The sequence below is a fragment of the Vidua macroura genome, chromosome 3, assembly GCF_024509145.1.
Source record: "Vidua macroura isolate BioBank_ID:100142 chromosome 3, ASM2450914v1, whole genome shotgun sequence".
NCBI lineage: Eukaryota > Metazoa > Chordata > Aves > Passeriformes > Viduidae > Vidua > Vidua macroura.
The window spans coordinates 70,551,439-70,568,779 of record NC_071573.1 but is presented as its reverse complement, the minus strand read 5'-3'; the positions used below and the strand labels follow the sequence as shown (position 1 = coordinate 70,568,779).

Genomic DNA, 17,341 nt, shown 5'->3' with positions numbered 1-17,341 from the left:
AGGCTTTAGAAAGCACTGTGAAGGAAAAATTCAGCAGACAATGAAAACATTGAAAATGCAACACTCACTCCCTACCGGTAGAATATAAATTAATTTGGCATTTTGTCTTTGCTTTTTTATTTTAAGACAACAATTCTAGGAGATCTCTCTTGGTTCAAAACTGGATTCACTTCAACCAGAAGCTGTTACTTAAAATTAAATTACAAACTTAAAGCAAAACTAAAGAGACAGAACATTTCAAAAAAAAAAAAAAAACAATCAAACTTGATGCCATTAAAGACTAGACTGACAATGAGGTCATGAGAATGGAAAAGCTTTGCAACAGAAAGAGCGAAGAAAGTGTTCCAAAGGTTTTAAGTGGTCATTGGACAGCTGTGAGCCATACTGTGATGCTTTCATGAAAAAGTTATTGATTATACTTGAATAAATCAGGCATCAGAAGACTCGCAGAAGACACATGTGCTTAAGCCTAAATCACTTATTTCAAATACTGTCAATCAATTCTGCTGTTTGGTGCTGAAGCAAGATGAAACCAACTGTTCATCAGTTCAACCACATCGACCCACAGGAGCACCTGAGCCTCTAAGTGTTTTTGCCAGGATTTTGATTTTTAACAAGCTGCTGTGCCTTGACTTCAAAGACCTATGCCACAATGCCCCACTTCTCAAACCTGCCAACTGTCCAGCCCTCCAATGACTGGATGACACTCTCTTCCCTGCTCTGCATCCTCCCTGCAAGAATTGCCAGTACCTTCTCCCTTACCATGCCAAAAACTTCCAAAAACGCCTTAGAGGAGATAAGCTGAAGAGGTGGCAAAAAGTCAAATAAAAATTGACCACTAAATGTGGTTTACAATAATCACTGAATTGAGGTCTTGGAACAGCTTTCCAGTAACAGTTGCAGAAGACAAGTTTTGTGATCAGTCTAACAATAACATCAAAGGAAAAAAAAAAAAATCCCAAACAACCTGTGCCATGCAGTGTGAGCAAAAATTAAGTCTTTTGAATACTTGGTAAATGGAGTCTTGGAACTGCTATGCTGCACAAGGGGGACCTCTTCACCCAAGCACCAAATTAAGGTGCAGTGCTAAGTAGCCATTGCATTTTTTACACATGCATCTGAACAACTCTTGATCAAATTTAATTACAGCTGATTAAACAATATCAAAGCAAAAGCATCTTATTAATGTTCTCTCTGATCTTGGGATGGCAATGGTCTCATTTGACTAACAATCCCAAAAGGAAACAGGGCACTAAAAAGATGAATTATTATTTACAGTTATCTGTTCAGAACATAAAGAATCAAATCCTACCCAAATTGAAGCTGAAGTCCAAACTACTCAAATTATTTGGAGCTATTCTGAGGCACTTCCTCTGTCATATGCCATCATTAACACATGTTAATTTGTGGAATTCAAAAACAGGCACCTACTTGGGAAAAAAAAAGGAGCAATACAGACAGCATAACTCCCAGTTTAGGCCGAAAGCCACTGGCAAAATGCCATACCAAGAAAGCTATATTCCTACTGTATCCAAGAAAAGCAGGCTTCCTATTTATTTACAGACAAAGCCTGCAAATTCACTAGAGAAAATACTTCTCATATTAGGAAAACAATGGTCGCAGGAAAAGGAAAAAAGAGAAGGGAAAAAAGGAGCGAGGAAAGGGAAAGGGAAACTTTTCAAGAAAATTATAGAAGGAAGAAAATTTAAAAAAAAATAGGAAAGACAAAAAAAAAAAAAGGCTTGCAAAGGCCAGAATACCAGATAATTCTGGTGCTTAATAAAAGCAGCAACTTATTACTAATGAGCAAGTTGTGGATAAATCAGATTTTTTTTTGCTTTGCCTCTGTCTGACTAAAGGAGCTTCCTTTTTACACAAGTGAATTTACCATGCCACGGAACTGACACACTGCCCTGCAATATCCTGCAGACCCTGATCACACTGGAGTGAACACCTTACACAAGGTGTAAGTTAAAGCTTTGCAGTGAAATATGAATTGTACTTTCCCTGGAATCCATATTCTGTCAGGGAAAGCAGTTCAGAGTTTTAAAAGCAGACAAGTAGAGTTCTGTTGTTTCTTCTCAGTCCAGATTATGGCTTTCCATTACAGTGTAAGAGCACTTCAGACAGCATCCTTTGATATGGGATTACAGGGAGACAAGTGTGTGTGGGGTGGGAGGAAATGCTTTTCCTCCAGCCAAAACCCCTTCCTGTTCGATGGGCAAAATCCTTCACAACAGTGAATCTCTCCTATGGTTTTAGGAATAGGTATTAAACAGCCTTGGAAAGCAAAGGCATAATGCACCCGTGGGCTTCTGAGTTAATCTCACTAACACTAACATCAAGATGCTGTTAAAGCACCCCTCTCACAAGAGGATGTAGACTGCCACTTTACTCCTGTAAATAATCTGGGGAAGCATCCCATGCTTGCTTTCTTTTCCTCCACATTGTTTTCGATGCATCCAAAGTTCCTGAGATTCACAAGTAGATTTTCCCCAATACAAATCTTACTCACAAGGGTTCTCACAAGTGCATATCATAGTAACTTTAAAAATGTATGTGAATATCCAGCCAAAAGTACATCTTAATATACTTTTCAAGTTCAAGAAATATGACTAGTACTGATACAAAAGAAAACCTGAGCGCCATCTCTTTCGTGACTTTGTCAGAGGCCTTACAGAACTTTAGGTAGATGACATAGGTTGGTCTTCCCTTGTTGACTGTTGCAGTCACTTCTCTTGTATTCCGGGCATCAAAACAGGCACTAGTAGAGAGTGTTTAAGTAAACGCTCTACTTCTCTTGATCAGAGCTTGATCTTGACTTCTCTTGATCAGAACTTATACAAACCTCTTGAATAGCCAGTTCTTTAAGCCAGAGACACCTGCTTCTTCTGCATGGGTAGCACAGACCCCACAGTTCTTGGGTAAAACAGAACAACCTAAGGGTTGGAAAGGGTGGGAAAGACCTCAGGAGATCACCTAATCCAACCCTACTGCTAAGAGGAGAGTCAAAAAAGCAGCTGCTCAAGGTCTGGCTGTAGGCCTTTGGATGACTCCAAAGACAGAGCCCACTGTGCCTCTGAACAACCTATTCTACAGTTTGACCATCCTCAGGGGGCAAAAATTTCTCATATCTGTCTCAACCTCTGTTCTGCTTTAGCAGTCACACAATGGGCAATGACACAGGACATACAGACACAGAAGAAAGCTAATTACAAGTTGGATTTCCAATTTTCAGAGATTACATTCAACCTGTGTTTACAATTCAGCCATGCCTGGCTTAAGTTTGGTTTTGCAGTTCACCCATCTTACATACTTGTCTCCAAAGAAACAGGAGGATACACCCAATCCTCAGGAATGCTTGACAAATGATCCCTACCTAGACCTAATATTTTTGTTTCAGGTTCTGGAGGTTCCAAAAAGTGCTTAAAAAAAAAAACCTAAGGGGAGATCCTTTTTCATCCTTCTGAGAGAAAAGAGAAGATTGCACATTTATTGTTATTGGACACAGGTAATTCTAGAAGAGAGAGAACATAAAGAGGTACAGCTGCAATTATACTGAGAAGTTTTAATCTCCAGAATCTTGTTTCAGCTGCAACAAACAAAGTTCAATTTTAGGAAAAAATACCACAAATAAGACTACTGGCATCAGTATTTATATCTAAAGCATATAAAAGTTTCAAAGTATCAGTCAATTTTTATGACAGCCAAAAGCAAGCAAAAAGCTAATATCCAGAATACATGGAGCCACCACTTTTCCATTATTCTACCTCAAACTGCAGGAAAGGACAGAAATACGTCCCAGCCTCCTGTGTTCTTTCTACCTTCAGGCTACAAGGAAAAGCAAAATCACATAGTCCAGAATACAGTTCCAGTGGACTCTGTCAGAAAAAGAAACAGGAGGTGCACATGAAACATTGTGCCCACCAGCTGCAGACAATTCACCCAAAGGAGAATGGTTTTGAAAGAAAATTACTTCTTTCAGCAAGGAACACAGAGAGACACAGTTCTGCAGCCCTAGGAAATGCCGAGCTCACTGTAAAGCCAGACTTTCACTGAAAGTGAAAAGAACTCATTTGTAGTATGTCATCCTCTCCACACCTGAATGGAAGACTCGTACCTGTGGAAAGCATCAAGAGGTGCAAGTAATACACACAGCATGCAAGTCTTGAGTAAAGGTTACAGCACAGGGATACCATGGCCCTAAGCACTGCATCTGTTCTGTCAAAACTGAGGGCAACAGGCTCCATCAAATCACCTGAGAGCTTCTGGGTTTCCTGGATTTTACTCAGAGTTCTACAGTTTTAATCCTCTAAACTGTACACTAAAGTAGGCTCCTATTTACTTTCAACAGTTATATATATATATATGCAAAATCTGAACTCCTGGGCTTCTTTCTACTTCAGCAATAACAGAAATCAAATAATTGTATGAACAACTTGTTTACTGAGGTCTTGAACTGAGGGTCCCTATAAAAATTTACTTTCTTAAGCACTTAACCATTCCTCAGATAACAGATGAAGTAGGAAAAGGCTACCCTACTATTTCACTAGGCCATCTGTGCTTAACTCTGTTGACATTTTCCTTGATAATTATTACAGAAAAAGACTCCACATGGCTATAGTATGTTATCTGAGAATAATTTTAAAAGTCACAGGATGATGAAAAAAACCCACACACTTACTTTCAAAAAAGACAATGACAAACACTTAAAACTATGTTATAAAAGCAGTAACCCATCTTTGCCAGCAACTAAGAGGCAGGACTGAAACTCACAGCAAACTCACAAAGTCAGCAACTCCTCTTAAGTACTGAGCAATTTCAACTTTATTATAATAGGATTGACTCCTACTGTAAAATCCCAAATTCAGAGGCATGAAGCATATTAAATTGATTTTAAAGTGTTCTAAAACACTGTTGCTTAAATGCAAAAGTCTTCAAATAAGCACTAGTGTTCTCACTGGATTACTTAAAAAAAAAAAATTAAAAATGGAAAACATGCTTCAGGACTTTGAACGGACCACAGCAGTCAAGAATTAAACCATCTGATAGACACTTTCTAGCTTTAATGTCTATCATTATAAGAATTGTCCTCATTACCCTCATTATTTATCTATAAAGAGGTCATGTCCAGGTCAGCCTCTTGACTAAAACATTTAGAGCTGAATAATCTCACCCTAGTTGTTTTCAAAGACATTTTTCTCTCTAGTAAATATCTATAGAAATAAGCCAAAAAAAATATGTGTTTTGAGTAACATTTTAAGTATTAAAACCCCAAGCAGTTCATTAACTATGTACATAGAGACCTGAGAAATACTTACCAGCAAAGCTGCTTTTTTCCAGAGCATGTTTTGCAGCAACTAGATAAAGCTCAAAAGAAACAAGAAGTAACCTAACTTTCCATTCCCACAATTCCACACATATTTGCTGACCAAAAGATAGCATTTGTTACTAACAGCTTTAAATAACAGTAACGTAAGATGATTCAATATCCTGAAAGTAAACTTCTTTTCTGAGTTTACTTACCCAAAATTTGTGTTTACAGTCAGCTGGGCACAGTTCCACATTACACTACTGCTAATCAAGCCATTCCCAAACCTTGTCCCTCCTATTAGTGTACTGTCTCATTTGCACTGACAAAACAGTCAGTGGAACTAACTGTAGTAACATTTAAGCTCTATCACCTAAATTATAAAATTTATAGTAGGGCTGGACCTATAGCTGCATTGCAAAACTTGAACAGAATCTGAGAGAAATTAGAAAACTGGACATTTTACTGTGGAACAACACCCACATGAGTCAAAGTTAACAATTTTAGACAAAGCCAACAACAATGCTGGGCTTCAAGATTACACACTCTTAACTATTAGCTGAATTTTATCAGTTTGGTGTGGGGAGGAAACCAGAACACACTCAATCCAAAATAAAAGTAAACAAAGTCACTTAACTATCACCAATCATTAAAAATGTTTGTAGTCAGTATTGTTCTGATGCACACCTGAAGAAACTCTAATAAAGGATAGAATTAGTGGACACAAGGATAAGTACCATACATCCATTTAGCATCAGCAGAGATTTTGGTAAAGTCCTCTTAAGGAAGTAAACATACAGAACAGATCCTTCTGAAACAGTGTGATTTCCAAAAGGCTTTTGAAAGGTTCCTTTTACAAGTCTTTCAAGACAACCATCTAACTATCACAAAAATAAATATGTGACTAGAAGATAAGAGTGAATAGCCAATTCTCCCAACAGAAGGAAATCGCCAGGAGCTCTGCAGGAATCTGTGCTGAAACTACACCACATTTCATTAATAAGTAATCTGACTAAAAGGGTGAGCAGTGAAATAAAGCTTCTGGATGATATGAACTTATTCTGGGTAACAAGGACAAGGGTATCCTGAAGAATTGTAAAGATCAAGCAAGTGCACTTCTGAAGGGCACATGAAATTGAGAGTATGAAAACAAAGTCCAGTGGGGGCTATCCTAATTCTATGTATACAAGGATGAGCTCAAGGCTGATTATTACCTCTCAGATTGCAATCTTGGTGTTTTGAGAAACTGTTCTATGTAAAACTCAGCTGAATGCTTATTATTAAAACCAGAGCATGTGTTTAGAGCATTCCTACAAGAAAAGGAAGGGATTATTACTCCACCACATAAGCTGGAGGTATGTCCTAACCTTGAGGCTGTACATATCTCAAGTGTGATGCACAGTCCTAGTTCCTACCTCTTAAAGAGGGGCAACCAGAAAACATTCAATTAAGGTGAACAAGGTCCATCAAATGTATAAGAAGACTTATGAGCAAAATGTAATCTACAAATCTTCCAGCTGAGAGAGTAAAGTGCGAGAAGAGGTAATGGAAGGCTGTAAAAAACCTAAGTGACAGCCAGGACTGAACACTTACTTCCTCTTTCAGTAGAGCAAACAAGGATTGTTAAGCAACATCAGAAGCAGCTGTGAAACAAAGGCAATTATTTGTGGTGTGGACAGCAGATATGGCAACCTCCTTCACATAGGATGGTACAGATGCTGTAACAAAAGTTACTATACTCAAAACCACTGGAAACAGAGAATATGCAAAGGAAGCACCATTTATGCTTGTCCTGTTATTCCTTCCTTAAGGCATTCACTTCTGTAATACTACATAAAAAACCCCACCTGATCTGACCCAGTATGCCTATGCTTTTGTTTCTAAAGAAAAAAGGGAATTTTGAACTTTATTGGCAAGGTAAGCCTTTGTAGAAGCCACAATGCTTACAAATATCCCAGTTTCAAACAGTTCATCCAGCCAACCATGATAAAGGAATCTTCTGAATTTAAAATGCCTGTAAGCAATTTCCTGTAGAAGAGAAATACTAGGTGAAAATCTGAGAACACCTCTTAAATCTTCTTAATTGTGTACTTATTTAAAAACTGGTGCAGACACTAATCTTTTTGCTCAGCAAAGAAATTAGGTACCTGTACCCTGCTCTTGTTATTTCCAGCCAGCACAACCCTCCTCACCATGAAACAGAGATCCATGTCAGGTCCTGGCTAGTAACTGAGGGAAAGGCCTATAAGCCCCCACAATGGGAGAAAGCAGTACCACAGGGGGCAAGGATGCAGCATCAGCCCCAGTCAAGACTTGCTCAAATTGCTGCAGATCTGAACCCTTCTTCATAGGCATGAATTTGAAACACAAATTTAAAAAAAAAAAAAAAATCACAACCAACAAATTAAAAAAAAAAAAAACAACAAAACACAACAACACCACAAAAAAAAAAAAAAAAAAAAAAAAAAAAAAAAAAAAAAAAACAAACTATGGAATCACTATTGATTCCATTTCCTGTCACTTACCTTGCTTCTCTCTCAAATTTCCTGCTCCTTCTCCAGGAACAGTTTAGCTGCCCATGAAACCATAACTGAATCTAATTCTCTAATACATAGCCTATATATCCTAGTAGTTTAGTGTCATCTCTGTGAGTAGTCAAGACAACCTTGCAGCAACTATTAAATGAACAAGGTGTGTAATAAAACCTTCAGTACACTGTTTTCATAAGCTTCCATAACATAGGATGAATTTTTTTAAATATTAAAGATAATAATAATAAAAAAACTACTTTACTTTTATGTACACTTAATGAAAGATAAAGTTCTTGTAATGGCTTGATCTTTGACTTGCCACAAAATAGCTTTTTTCAGCATTTTGTATTCTCGACAGTCTTGAAGCTACTCAACTAATCTCTAATACAGAGCTATTAATTTTATTTTACTGCTAGGAAGCTATAGTGGTTATAGTAAGACTACAATACTTTTTAAAAATTCCATGAAAAGACAAGCATTTTTTTTCCCAAATAACAGTAATTTGGATAACTCTGTGCAAATGCTTTGTTTTGAAAAATATTTTTAGAGATAATTGCTAGACATTACTAGTTGCATCTCATGATGATTGCCCCTTCTTCAAATGTTTCTCAAAAAAGCCCTACTGCTTAAAAACAGCAAAATAGTGAAAAAAATTACCAAAAAGTTAAGTATCACCATTACATAATATTCTGCCTTTAAACAGTCACCTAATAAATTGTATTTTTTTTTTAACTTGAAATGGTTTACATCAACCATAGTATACTCAATCTGTCAAAAAGCTCAATTTGTAGGTAATAATAGTCCTTAGATGCATAACTGAGTTTCACTGACTCTCCTCCCACTTCCTGACACAATGATGAAAGGTTATATTAACAGGAAAGGATAAGCACACACATATGGGTAAAAAATGTTTATATTCACAGATATCAAGTTTTCACACCCATGCTTATCTACCACATTCATACTGTGGTTTTATCCTGTCCTTTACCAGCATCCTGTACTTTATCCTGCATAACCAAATACCAAAATGCTGTGAAATACTTTGGAGTAAGGTTAATGAGATTTCAGTGAGCTGTGGGCAAGGACAGGCATCACAGTTAACCCACTCCAATCAATCTTATCTCACACCAGAGGATTAGGAGCATCACAGAAGAATTTTACCCAGAGTGGGGGCAGCAGCAATGCTGCTTCCTCTCCCTCAGTTGCTGTGAGGTACAAGTGCTCATTACTCCCTAACAGATAAAACCAAAGAAGTGCTGCCTGCATTCTCTACACTGACTTGAGTCACATCCAGGTTGCACACTCATTGTTTGTCTTCAGACAAATAAACTTCACAGCCGCAGTTCCCCTACCTGCATCTTAAAGCAGGGGATTAATATGAGAATCTGAAGTCAGCCTCAACATACACAGATGAAAAACACACCAAAAAGTTACAGAGAAGCCTTCATTATTGACACTACTACACAGCAATATCCAGTATAGTGGGCAGATATACAGAGAAGTATGGTTCCTAAGACAGCAAACCTTTACAGAACTGTCTTGGGACTTCTGATCAAGGCTTTGAATGTGAGTGCCAACTACTACCTACAGAAGTATACAAAAAGCCCTACTGCTTCAAAGTAGCAGTACAGTAAAAAATAAACAAAATAATATTAAGTATCAATATGGTATTATATTCTCTCTTTTAACAGTCACCAAGTAAGCTGTCATTTTTAAATATTTCTGTTTATTCATCCAGCTTCAATATAAAAAAGGCTGGAATAGTTTTAGGGTTCTCTAACTGCCTATGCTACTTCCTACAGGCATGGCAACTTCAAACATTAGCAGGAAATTGCCTTCTTTAACCAGGTTCTTTAGAGTTTTTCTCTGCATTAGCCCAGTGTTCTTCAAGAAAACTTTAGCTATATCTTACACAGAAACGTTTGAGAGGGGAGGGTGCAAAGGAAAAGTGTTAGTAGTGAGCAACAGGACAACATACAGCCAGACTGGGAAGCAGCAACAAGAACAAAAAATACAAACAAACAAAAGCCAAATTAAAAAAAAAAAAGCATCACAGATTTTGTATGGATTTTTATTATAATGAAAGTTAATTAAATAGCTTTTATCTATTTCATATCAATACTTTTTTCTAGATACAAAAATGCAGCCATTCATCTGGTTTTCTTCCCTTCCCTACAGTAGGTTTTTATGTTCTTAAACTTCAAGAAGGAAGATCTACATTCCAAACAGAATAGCACCTACAACCTCTTTTCTCTCAGAGAAGAGACTGCAAACTTCTATTAGCATTATCCTTGCATTCACAGCTGTTATTCTTTGGCATTTTTGAAATGTTTTCAACATTTTGTTTTGTTCAAGTTACTGTAAAAAAACTCAAGATAGATACTTCTATTCTTTCCAACAGCTTTGTAACAAATTATAAATACCCAATGCCCTAAAACAGGATAATTTATTTAATGTAGACCTAAATAAACTAAAAAAGATGAAATAGCAAGTTTCCATACTACAAAGCACATCACAATCTATGACCACCTACCTATGCTGTGTTTCAGCACAGCTCCATAATTATGTGTCTCAATCCAGCAGCACAGGTGTAAGTCAAAAGTACACAAAGTTCAGCAAACACATCAGCATTGTGCAACAACTGCCATATTATCCAACTAAATTAATTCACCTCTTGCTCTCCATTTCCTTTCTAGATGTTGACGTTTAATCTACACAAGCTTACACTGAAACTTCAAAGCAAGTCCAACAACAGGAAGATATCTTGATGGACACTCCTCCACCCCTAACTGCAGAGAGAAAAAAAAGGAAAAATCTTTTTCTTCAACTCTCACAATTAACTTTTTGAAAAACAACTTGAAAATTCCCATTGCAAAAATACCTTTTTAGTTAAGAATGAATCTGCACCAGAATAACTTTTTAGCAAACACATTTTTTGTTCCAAGAGCAGTCCTTGCAATGGTTTTACTCACAGTAGTTAGGCTAAATTAATAACAGTATTTTCCCAAACAAAGGTAACCTAGAAAAAGTATTACTTTTTTTAGAAATAAAACATGTATACACACATATGCTTTAAAGAAACAAGTCAAGGACAAACTGAAGCCATATTCACCATCACCTGAAGGCATCACCAACACTGAAGGAATCAGTCTTCTTTCCCTCAGTCACATCCTGTACTATCCCAGGCACATACAAAGTCTTACACAGAAATGAATACACATTAAAAGACAAAAGAAAGAAAAGAAAAAAAAAGGGATAAAAATTAACTTTAGCTGAAATTACTTTCTTCCACTCCCATACACTAGTACTCTATTTGGCACAAGGGATGGGGAGAAATACAAGACTTAACTCTGTTAGAGCACTGCTACCTCAATGCAATTATGAACCTTCAGTCCAAGACACAAAGCTGAACAATTAACCTTCTATAAAGGCCTTATTAGCTCTGGAGTGAACACCAAGGAGGTAAAGTCATTTGGACAAATCCGGTTTATGAAGTCAATTACCTGCTTGTTTGGTTTATCAAAGCTGAGGTAATGAAATTATAGGACAGTTCACAGGGTATCTAGTATACCAGAGCAAAATCCTCCCAAATATTAGCATCAACCCCTACAACAGGCTGCAGCAATTTTCATAGGGACTCTTTCAAAATGCCTGGAAAAAGCAGGTTTAGACTCTCAGGGAAAAAAAAGCAGCTCAAATTTTTCTCAGCACTTTAGAGACATAAGTTACATCATGCTGTTCTTCCAGACAGTAGTATTGAAAAGGCTTTCCAAAAGTTTATTTTAAGAAGAACTAAAACCAAAATGTTAATGGCTTGCCAAAAAACTATTCTACTACAAATCTGACATTAGGTAACGCATTTTGAGTTTCCTTGAAGTAGTAAAGCAATATAGATCCAGTCTTACTTTCCAATCTTCACTACGACAAAAACAAACACTGAGTTTTGAGGGGGTTTATTTAGTTTATGAGCATTTACTACAAAATGACAGCAGAGAACAAATCCTAAAATATTACAGGCCATCAGCAATTCCCAGATGTTTGCTGTACTTCTCCCTCCGCTGGCACTCTGTACTGTATCCCATACCAGCAATCCATGACAGCACATCTGTAGACGGAAGCAGCAGGCACCAATGGCGTGATCCTCCTGCAGTGAGCATTTCACCCTTGCGAAATGCTAGCTCTAGTCTGCTCTTACAACACAGTGTGGCTGAAGCTCCTCTTCCAACCCCGTTTTTACCAAAAAAGGAATCTGCTCTGTGTCTTTTGGATGCTCTGGTTGGCATTGCAAAGGGGTCTTGAAGTGAGGAGAACAAGCACCTGATTTGCCTCAAAAGCTCCCCCTGATGTGGTTTTCTTCACTCCTGCAGCTGGAACTGAAAGAGCTCGCCAGTACAACTGTACTTCACCAAGTCCACAGGGGTGACAAGGGCTGGGTTCTCTAACACAGGTAGGGCAAAACACAGTTCCAGAACAAAAAAGCTACGTGGTCCTACACACAGAGGGCAGAGGTCTTGGCAGAGCTTATTCTCTTTGGCCCAATACTGTGCCTCAGTACTGGAAACTCCACTCTAAACTATCATCAAAATAACATATCAACATCCAGATATTTCTGCTCATCAAAGGAAGCAGGAGTTATTAGTGCAGGAAGATTTCTCTTCTGAAGACACAGGCTTTCTCTTTGCTTCTGAAATAAGTGGTTTTACTGTTTCTTTTAAACTAGTGAATTACACTGAAAACAAGAAGCAAGGTGGCCAAACAATTTGTATTTTTCATCATCACAAGGTTTTAATTTATTCCTGAAATCTTGCTCAGATGCTGGAACAGGCATGGTTGAATACATACAAAAAGCTGTGAGAAAAATACTGATAGGATTTTGCTGGAAATTACTTGCCTAAGATCCATAGACTTAAACAACTTGAACATCAAAATGTTCTACTACTTAGCAGATTTACTTCATAAGAACTTACTTAGTAGATCAGCATTAGTCCCAAATTATGATCTGCATGACACCTCAACTATTTGTTTAAACAGTGCCTGCAGAACAGAACTCAATCAAGAGACTGTAGGCATGCCATTAATGCATATGCTTAAAACTGGACTGCATTCACATTTTAAAATCCATTAAGACAATTATGAGGCAGAAATCATTCTTCCATCTCCCTTCATTTCCACTGGTGATTTTCACTTCGTTGACTCATTACTTTGCACCAACAGCATAACAAAATCTATCTTTTGCTTTGGAAAATATGGTTTGACACAGCTTTGCAAGAATCTAGCATTGAATGCAGAATAATATGCAGCAGGTCCTCTATATACTGGACAATGCTGGCCAGACAGACACAAATTAGTAATAAATTTAATGGCAGGCCTATTTGGAAACCGGGTGAAATCCATACAGCCATATTCCAAAGTCAGGTTTTCATTTTTTGCCATCCTGCAAGGATAACTTACAATGAGCTATGTAAGGCTGGTAAAGTGCTTCAAGTTTGACAGCATTTCTACAGCTTTTCTTGATTCTGTCAGCCCCCTGAAACTGATGCTAACATCAGAGTGTCCTTGCTGGCCATACCATTCTGCACAGCATCTCAGGCAAGTCACAATAATTTTCTCAAGAAGCAGCTTTTAAGAACTACGGAGGAAGTAAAGCATTATTCAAGAGAAAATGCAATTTTCTCCCCCACTGCCTCCCACCCTTCACCAGAACAAAAATAAAACAAAATCCTGAGGTTTGGAAAAAGGTTACAGAAGTATAATTTTCTCTCTGATTCCCTGCTCCTCAAGAACAACCCAAAGATTACAAAACATCTTCAACAACAGTAACGCCTCCCTCTTCTCCCTCTTGCAACAGTCAGGATGCAGAAAGAGGAGGCAGAGAAACCTTTCCTTTCGGCAGAGAGAACTACAGAGAGAACTGTACAACAGGCAGTAAGTACCTGGAGGGCAGAGACCAATCCTCCAAAGAGGTTCTCCAGCCAGGGCCCTGCCAGTGGCCACCAGAACGTCTGGCAGCAACCAAGACTGTGAACAGCTGTGATTTAGCACCACAACAACATTTGTTCTATCTTACTCCTTACTAGAAGGTACAGGATTAAGATTTCATTGCTAGGTATTTCTTTTACATATAAAACTCAGTTAAGCAGAACCTGGCAAGCCATTTTAAATGACATCAAAGCCACTAAGTAACCACCAGATACTGAATGTAAAAAGATGCAAGAAACAAAAGGGATTCTTCTCAGATTGCAAAGCACAAGTGTTCTTAAGAGGTCAGCAGGTTTCTGCAATGGGAACAAATACCAAGCATCCCTGTTTTACTAAGCACTTACCACTCAGCCTTTAAACATAATTTCTATAGCCTTTTTAATCTCAGAACTGCAGTCAAAAATGTGTTCCTGTGCAGCCTGTATACCAAAACGCCTTCTCCTTCCAAGAATAGAGGGATGCAGAAAAGACAAAAGTGGAAAATTACTTTGGAAATGAGATTCTGAACTAGTCAAAGAAACTTTATAACACCGTTTAGGGACACAAAGCATCACCCCGAAAAGTGAAACAGAAATGTAGCCCTTCGGACATTTAACTATGATTTGCAATGGGGAAAAAAAAAAAAAAATCCCCAATTTCGCACCCGCTGTGACCTTACAGCACATCAAAGCTGAACCCGGCAACTTTTCCTCTTTGTCCCCAACTCAATAGCTTGTTCTTCCCCCACGATCAAAATTTAGGTCAACCACCCTGAAACGCTCCGTGAAGACAAGGGAAAAAACCCAAACCCCAAACAAAGCCCCGGACCCCGGCGCAGCGATGACTCTGCAGGAGCCGCGGCGCGGAGCCGGTCGCGCTCGGGGGGCGGCGGCCCCGGGACCCTTCCGCCGGCCCCGGTACCGCTAAATGGCCGCCGGCGAGCGCAGCGCGGGGCCGCCGCCCCTCCAGGCGGCCCCCGGGGGCGCGGGCAGGGCCGGACGGGCGCCCCGAGCGCGGCGGCTCCGCGGCGGGCCCGGCCCGGCCCCGCTGTGTCGCGGCGCAGAAGCCGGCCGTGCCCGGGGTTGGGCCGCTCACCGGCGTGCTGGTCCCGCGGCCACAGGTAGTAGGTGGCGGGGATGACGATGAGCCCCACGAAGCTGGTGAGGAAGTAGAAGAACGTGTTGCCGCTGTCGTCGTACTGGAACTGCTGCCCCGCCATGGCCGCGCCGGCCGCCCGTCCCCGCTGCCGCTGCCGCCGGCGGCCCCCGGTACCGCCGCCCCGGGATCCCGCGAGATCGCAGGCTCGCCCGCCCGCCCCTCGCCAGGCAGAGAGACGTGTCACTACTCAGCCACCATAGCCCGTGTGGCGTCACGGGCCTGCCCGCCCACAGCGCCCCGCCCGGCCGGCGATTGGCTCGGCCCCAGGCCCTGCCCCTCAGGAATCGCTAAATCCCGGGATCTGGGATCCGGGGGAGCGCGGCGCGGGCCGGCCGGGGTTGGGCTGGCGCGGTTGTGCCTCTCTGGTCTAATTTCCCTGCTAAAGCAGCGTTGTATCAGAGCACGTTAGAATTGTCAGAGCGCAGAATCACAGGTTTGTTAAGGCTGAAAGAATTTTCTGGAGCTCGTCCAAACCCCCCTGCCAAGGAGTAGGTGACAGCACCTAAAGCAGGTGACACAGGAACCCGCCCACACGGGTTTGGAATATCTCCAGAGAGAGAATTCACGACCTGCCCGGGCAGCCCGTTCCAGTGCTCTGCGACCCTCCCATGTAAAGTTCTTCCTCATGCTGAGGTGGAACTTGGTGTGTTTTAGTTTGTGGCTATCCTCACCCTGTCACGGTGCACCACCAAAAAGTGTCTGGCACCATCCTCTTGACAAATGCCCTTGAGTAATTTATATGCGTTGATGAGATCCACTCTCAGGCTTCTCTTCTCCAGTCTAAACAGGCCCGGTTCCCTCAGCTTTTCCTTGTAAGAGAGATGCTCCAGACCCCTCATCATTTCTGCTGGACCATCTTCAGTAGCTCTTTGTCTCTCTGGTACTGAGAAACCCAAAACTGGACACAGCACTCCAGATGTGGCCTCACTAGGGATGAGTAGAGAGGAAGGATGACCTCCCTTGACCTGCTGGCCACACTCTTCCCAATGCACCCCAGGGTACCACTGGCCACATGGGTGCTGCCAGCCCATGGTCAGCTTGTCATCCACCAAGAGTCCCAGGTCCTTCTCCAGAGAGCTGCTCTCTAGCACATCTGTCCCAGCCTGTACTGTCACCTGAGGTTATTCCTCCCCAGGTGCAGTATCCTACGCTTGTCCTTGTTGAACCTCATTATGTTTCTCTCCACCTAACTCTCCAGCCTATCAAGGTCCTGAATCCATTCAGCAGGATAGGATTGCATCCATATGGTTCTTGATGCATCTCCAGTGAGGGAAATTCCATGACCTCTCTCTGGGCAACCTGTTCCAGTGCTCAGTCACCCGCACGTAAAGACGTTCTGACTCACGTATGTGTGGAACTTCCTGTGCTTCAGTTTCTGCCTGTTGCCTCTTGTTCTGTTTTCACCAAGAAGAGCCTGGGAGCAGGGAAGTATTTCAGACATAATAGAGCTCTCAGAATTTGGAGGGTGGACCCTCAGCAAACATGTGAGAGAAACAATTTAAAATGTGTCTAATTCCAAATTTAGCTGCAGACATGGTCACGCTCTACGAGGGGATGTGACCCTAAAGGTGTGAAATCAAAAGTAAGGTACTGTGATGATCCTATTCACACCATTAATGGCAACTTACCTCTTTGAGGGAAAAAAGATTGTTTATCATGCCCATTTGTGGGAATATACTCATCTCTACAAATTCATGGTCCAGTGCACAGCCACTCATAACTGCAATCCTATAAAAATCTCACATCTTGAGTTCTTATAAGTTCAGGTTATAGGAAACAGTGACACAGAAATGGTGATGGCATCCCACGCAAGAGAAGCATCAGGCATACCTTAGAAAGAAGTTCTGTCCCAACATTAACGAAGACTGATGTGGGAAGTGGAGAGAATGCCGCAACCAATGAGCTGAGCACTAAATGTCCTGGTGCCATGATGTGGTAATCTGTGAATGGATGAAATCTCTAGTTTTCCTTGGAAATTATTTTGTGTTAATTAATTTTTTTATAAAATATTCTAATTTTTAATTGATACACTCTGTAATTGCTTCCGGTTAGATCCTTGTTTAAGATATTTCCTTCTATGTCTTTTGCTATATACCCTGAGTGTTGTACACTCCCTGCAGCGATGGCAACTCTTGCAGTAGATGTTTTGGAAGATCCCTGAATGCATTAAAACTCATCTCCCTCTGGGTTTCTAGTCCTTAATGTTTTACAGCGAGGCAGTGAAAAGCTGCTGTGCATAGTAAAGAAGACATGACAGGTAAAAATCTACACATGTAATCAGACCAGTTTTGTAAGCAGAGGAAATGCTCTTCCTCCAGCTGTGTTCATTTGCTGAGTTTGCTTCTTCAGGCAGATAAAGGGACAGAGCTTTCACAGACAATTA

The 17,341-nt window shown here is 40.4% G+C and overlaps 1 protein-coding gene across 1 annotated transcript in view; it reads right to left on the bottom strand.

Annotated features, from left to right (window-relative positions):
* SEC63 (SEC63 homolog, protein translocation regulator) overlaps nt 1-15,063 on the bottom strand; it is a 56,652-nt gene extending 41,589 nt beyond the window's left edge. Inside the window, exon 1 of the mRNA XM_053973842.1 lies at nt 14,896-15,063. Within this exon, the coding sequence (XP_053829817.1) occupies nt 14,896-15,019 (124 nt within the window). The 5' untranslated portion in view covers nt 15,020-15,063. The remainder of the gene's footprint in view (nt 1-14,895) is intronic.
* Between the last annotated feature and the right edge of the window lie 2,278 nt (nt 15,064-17,341).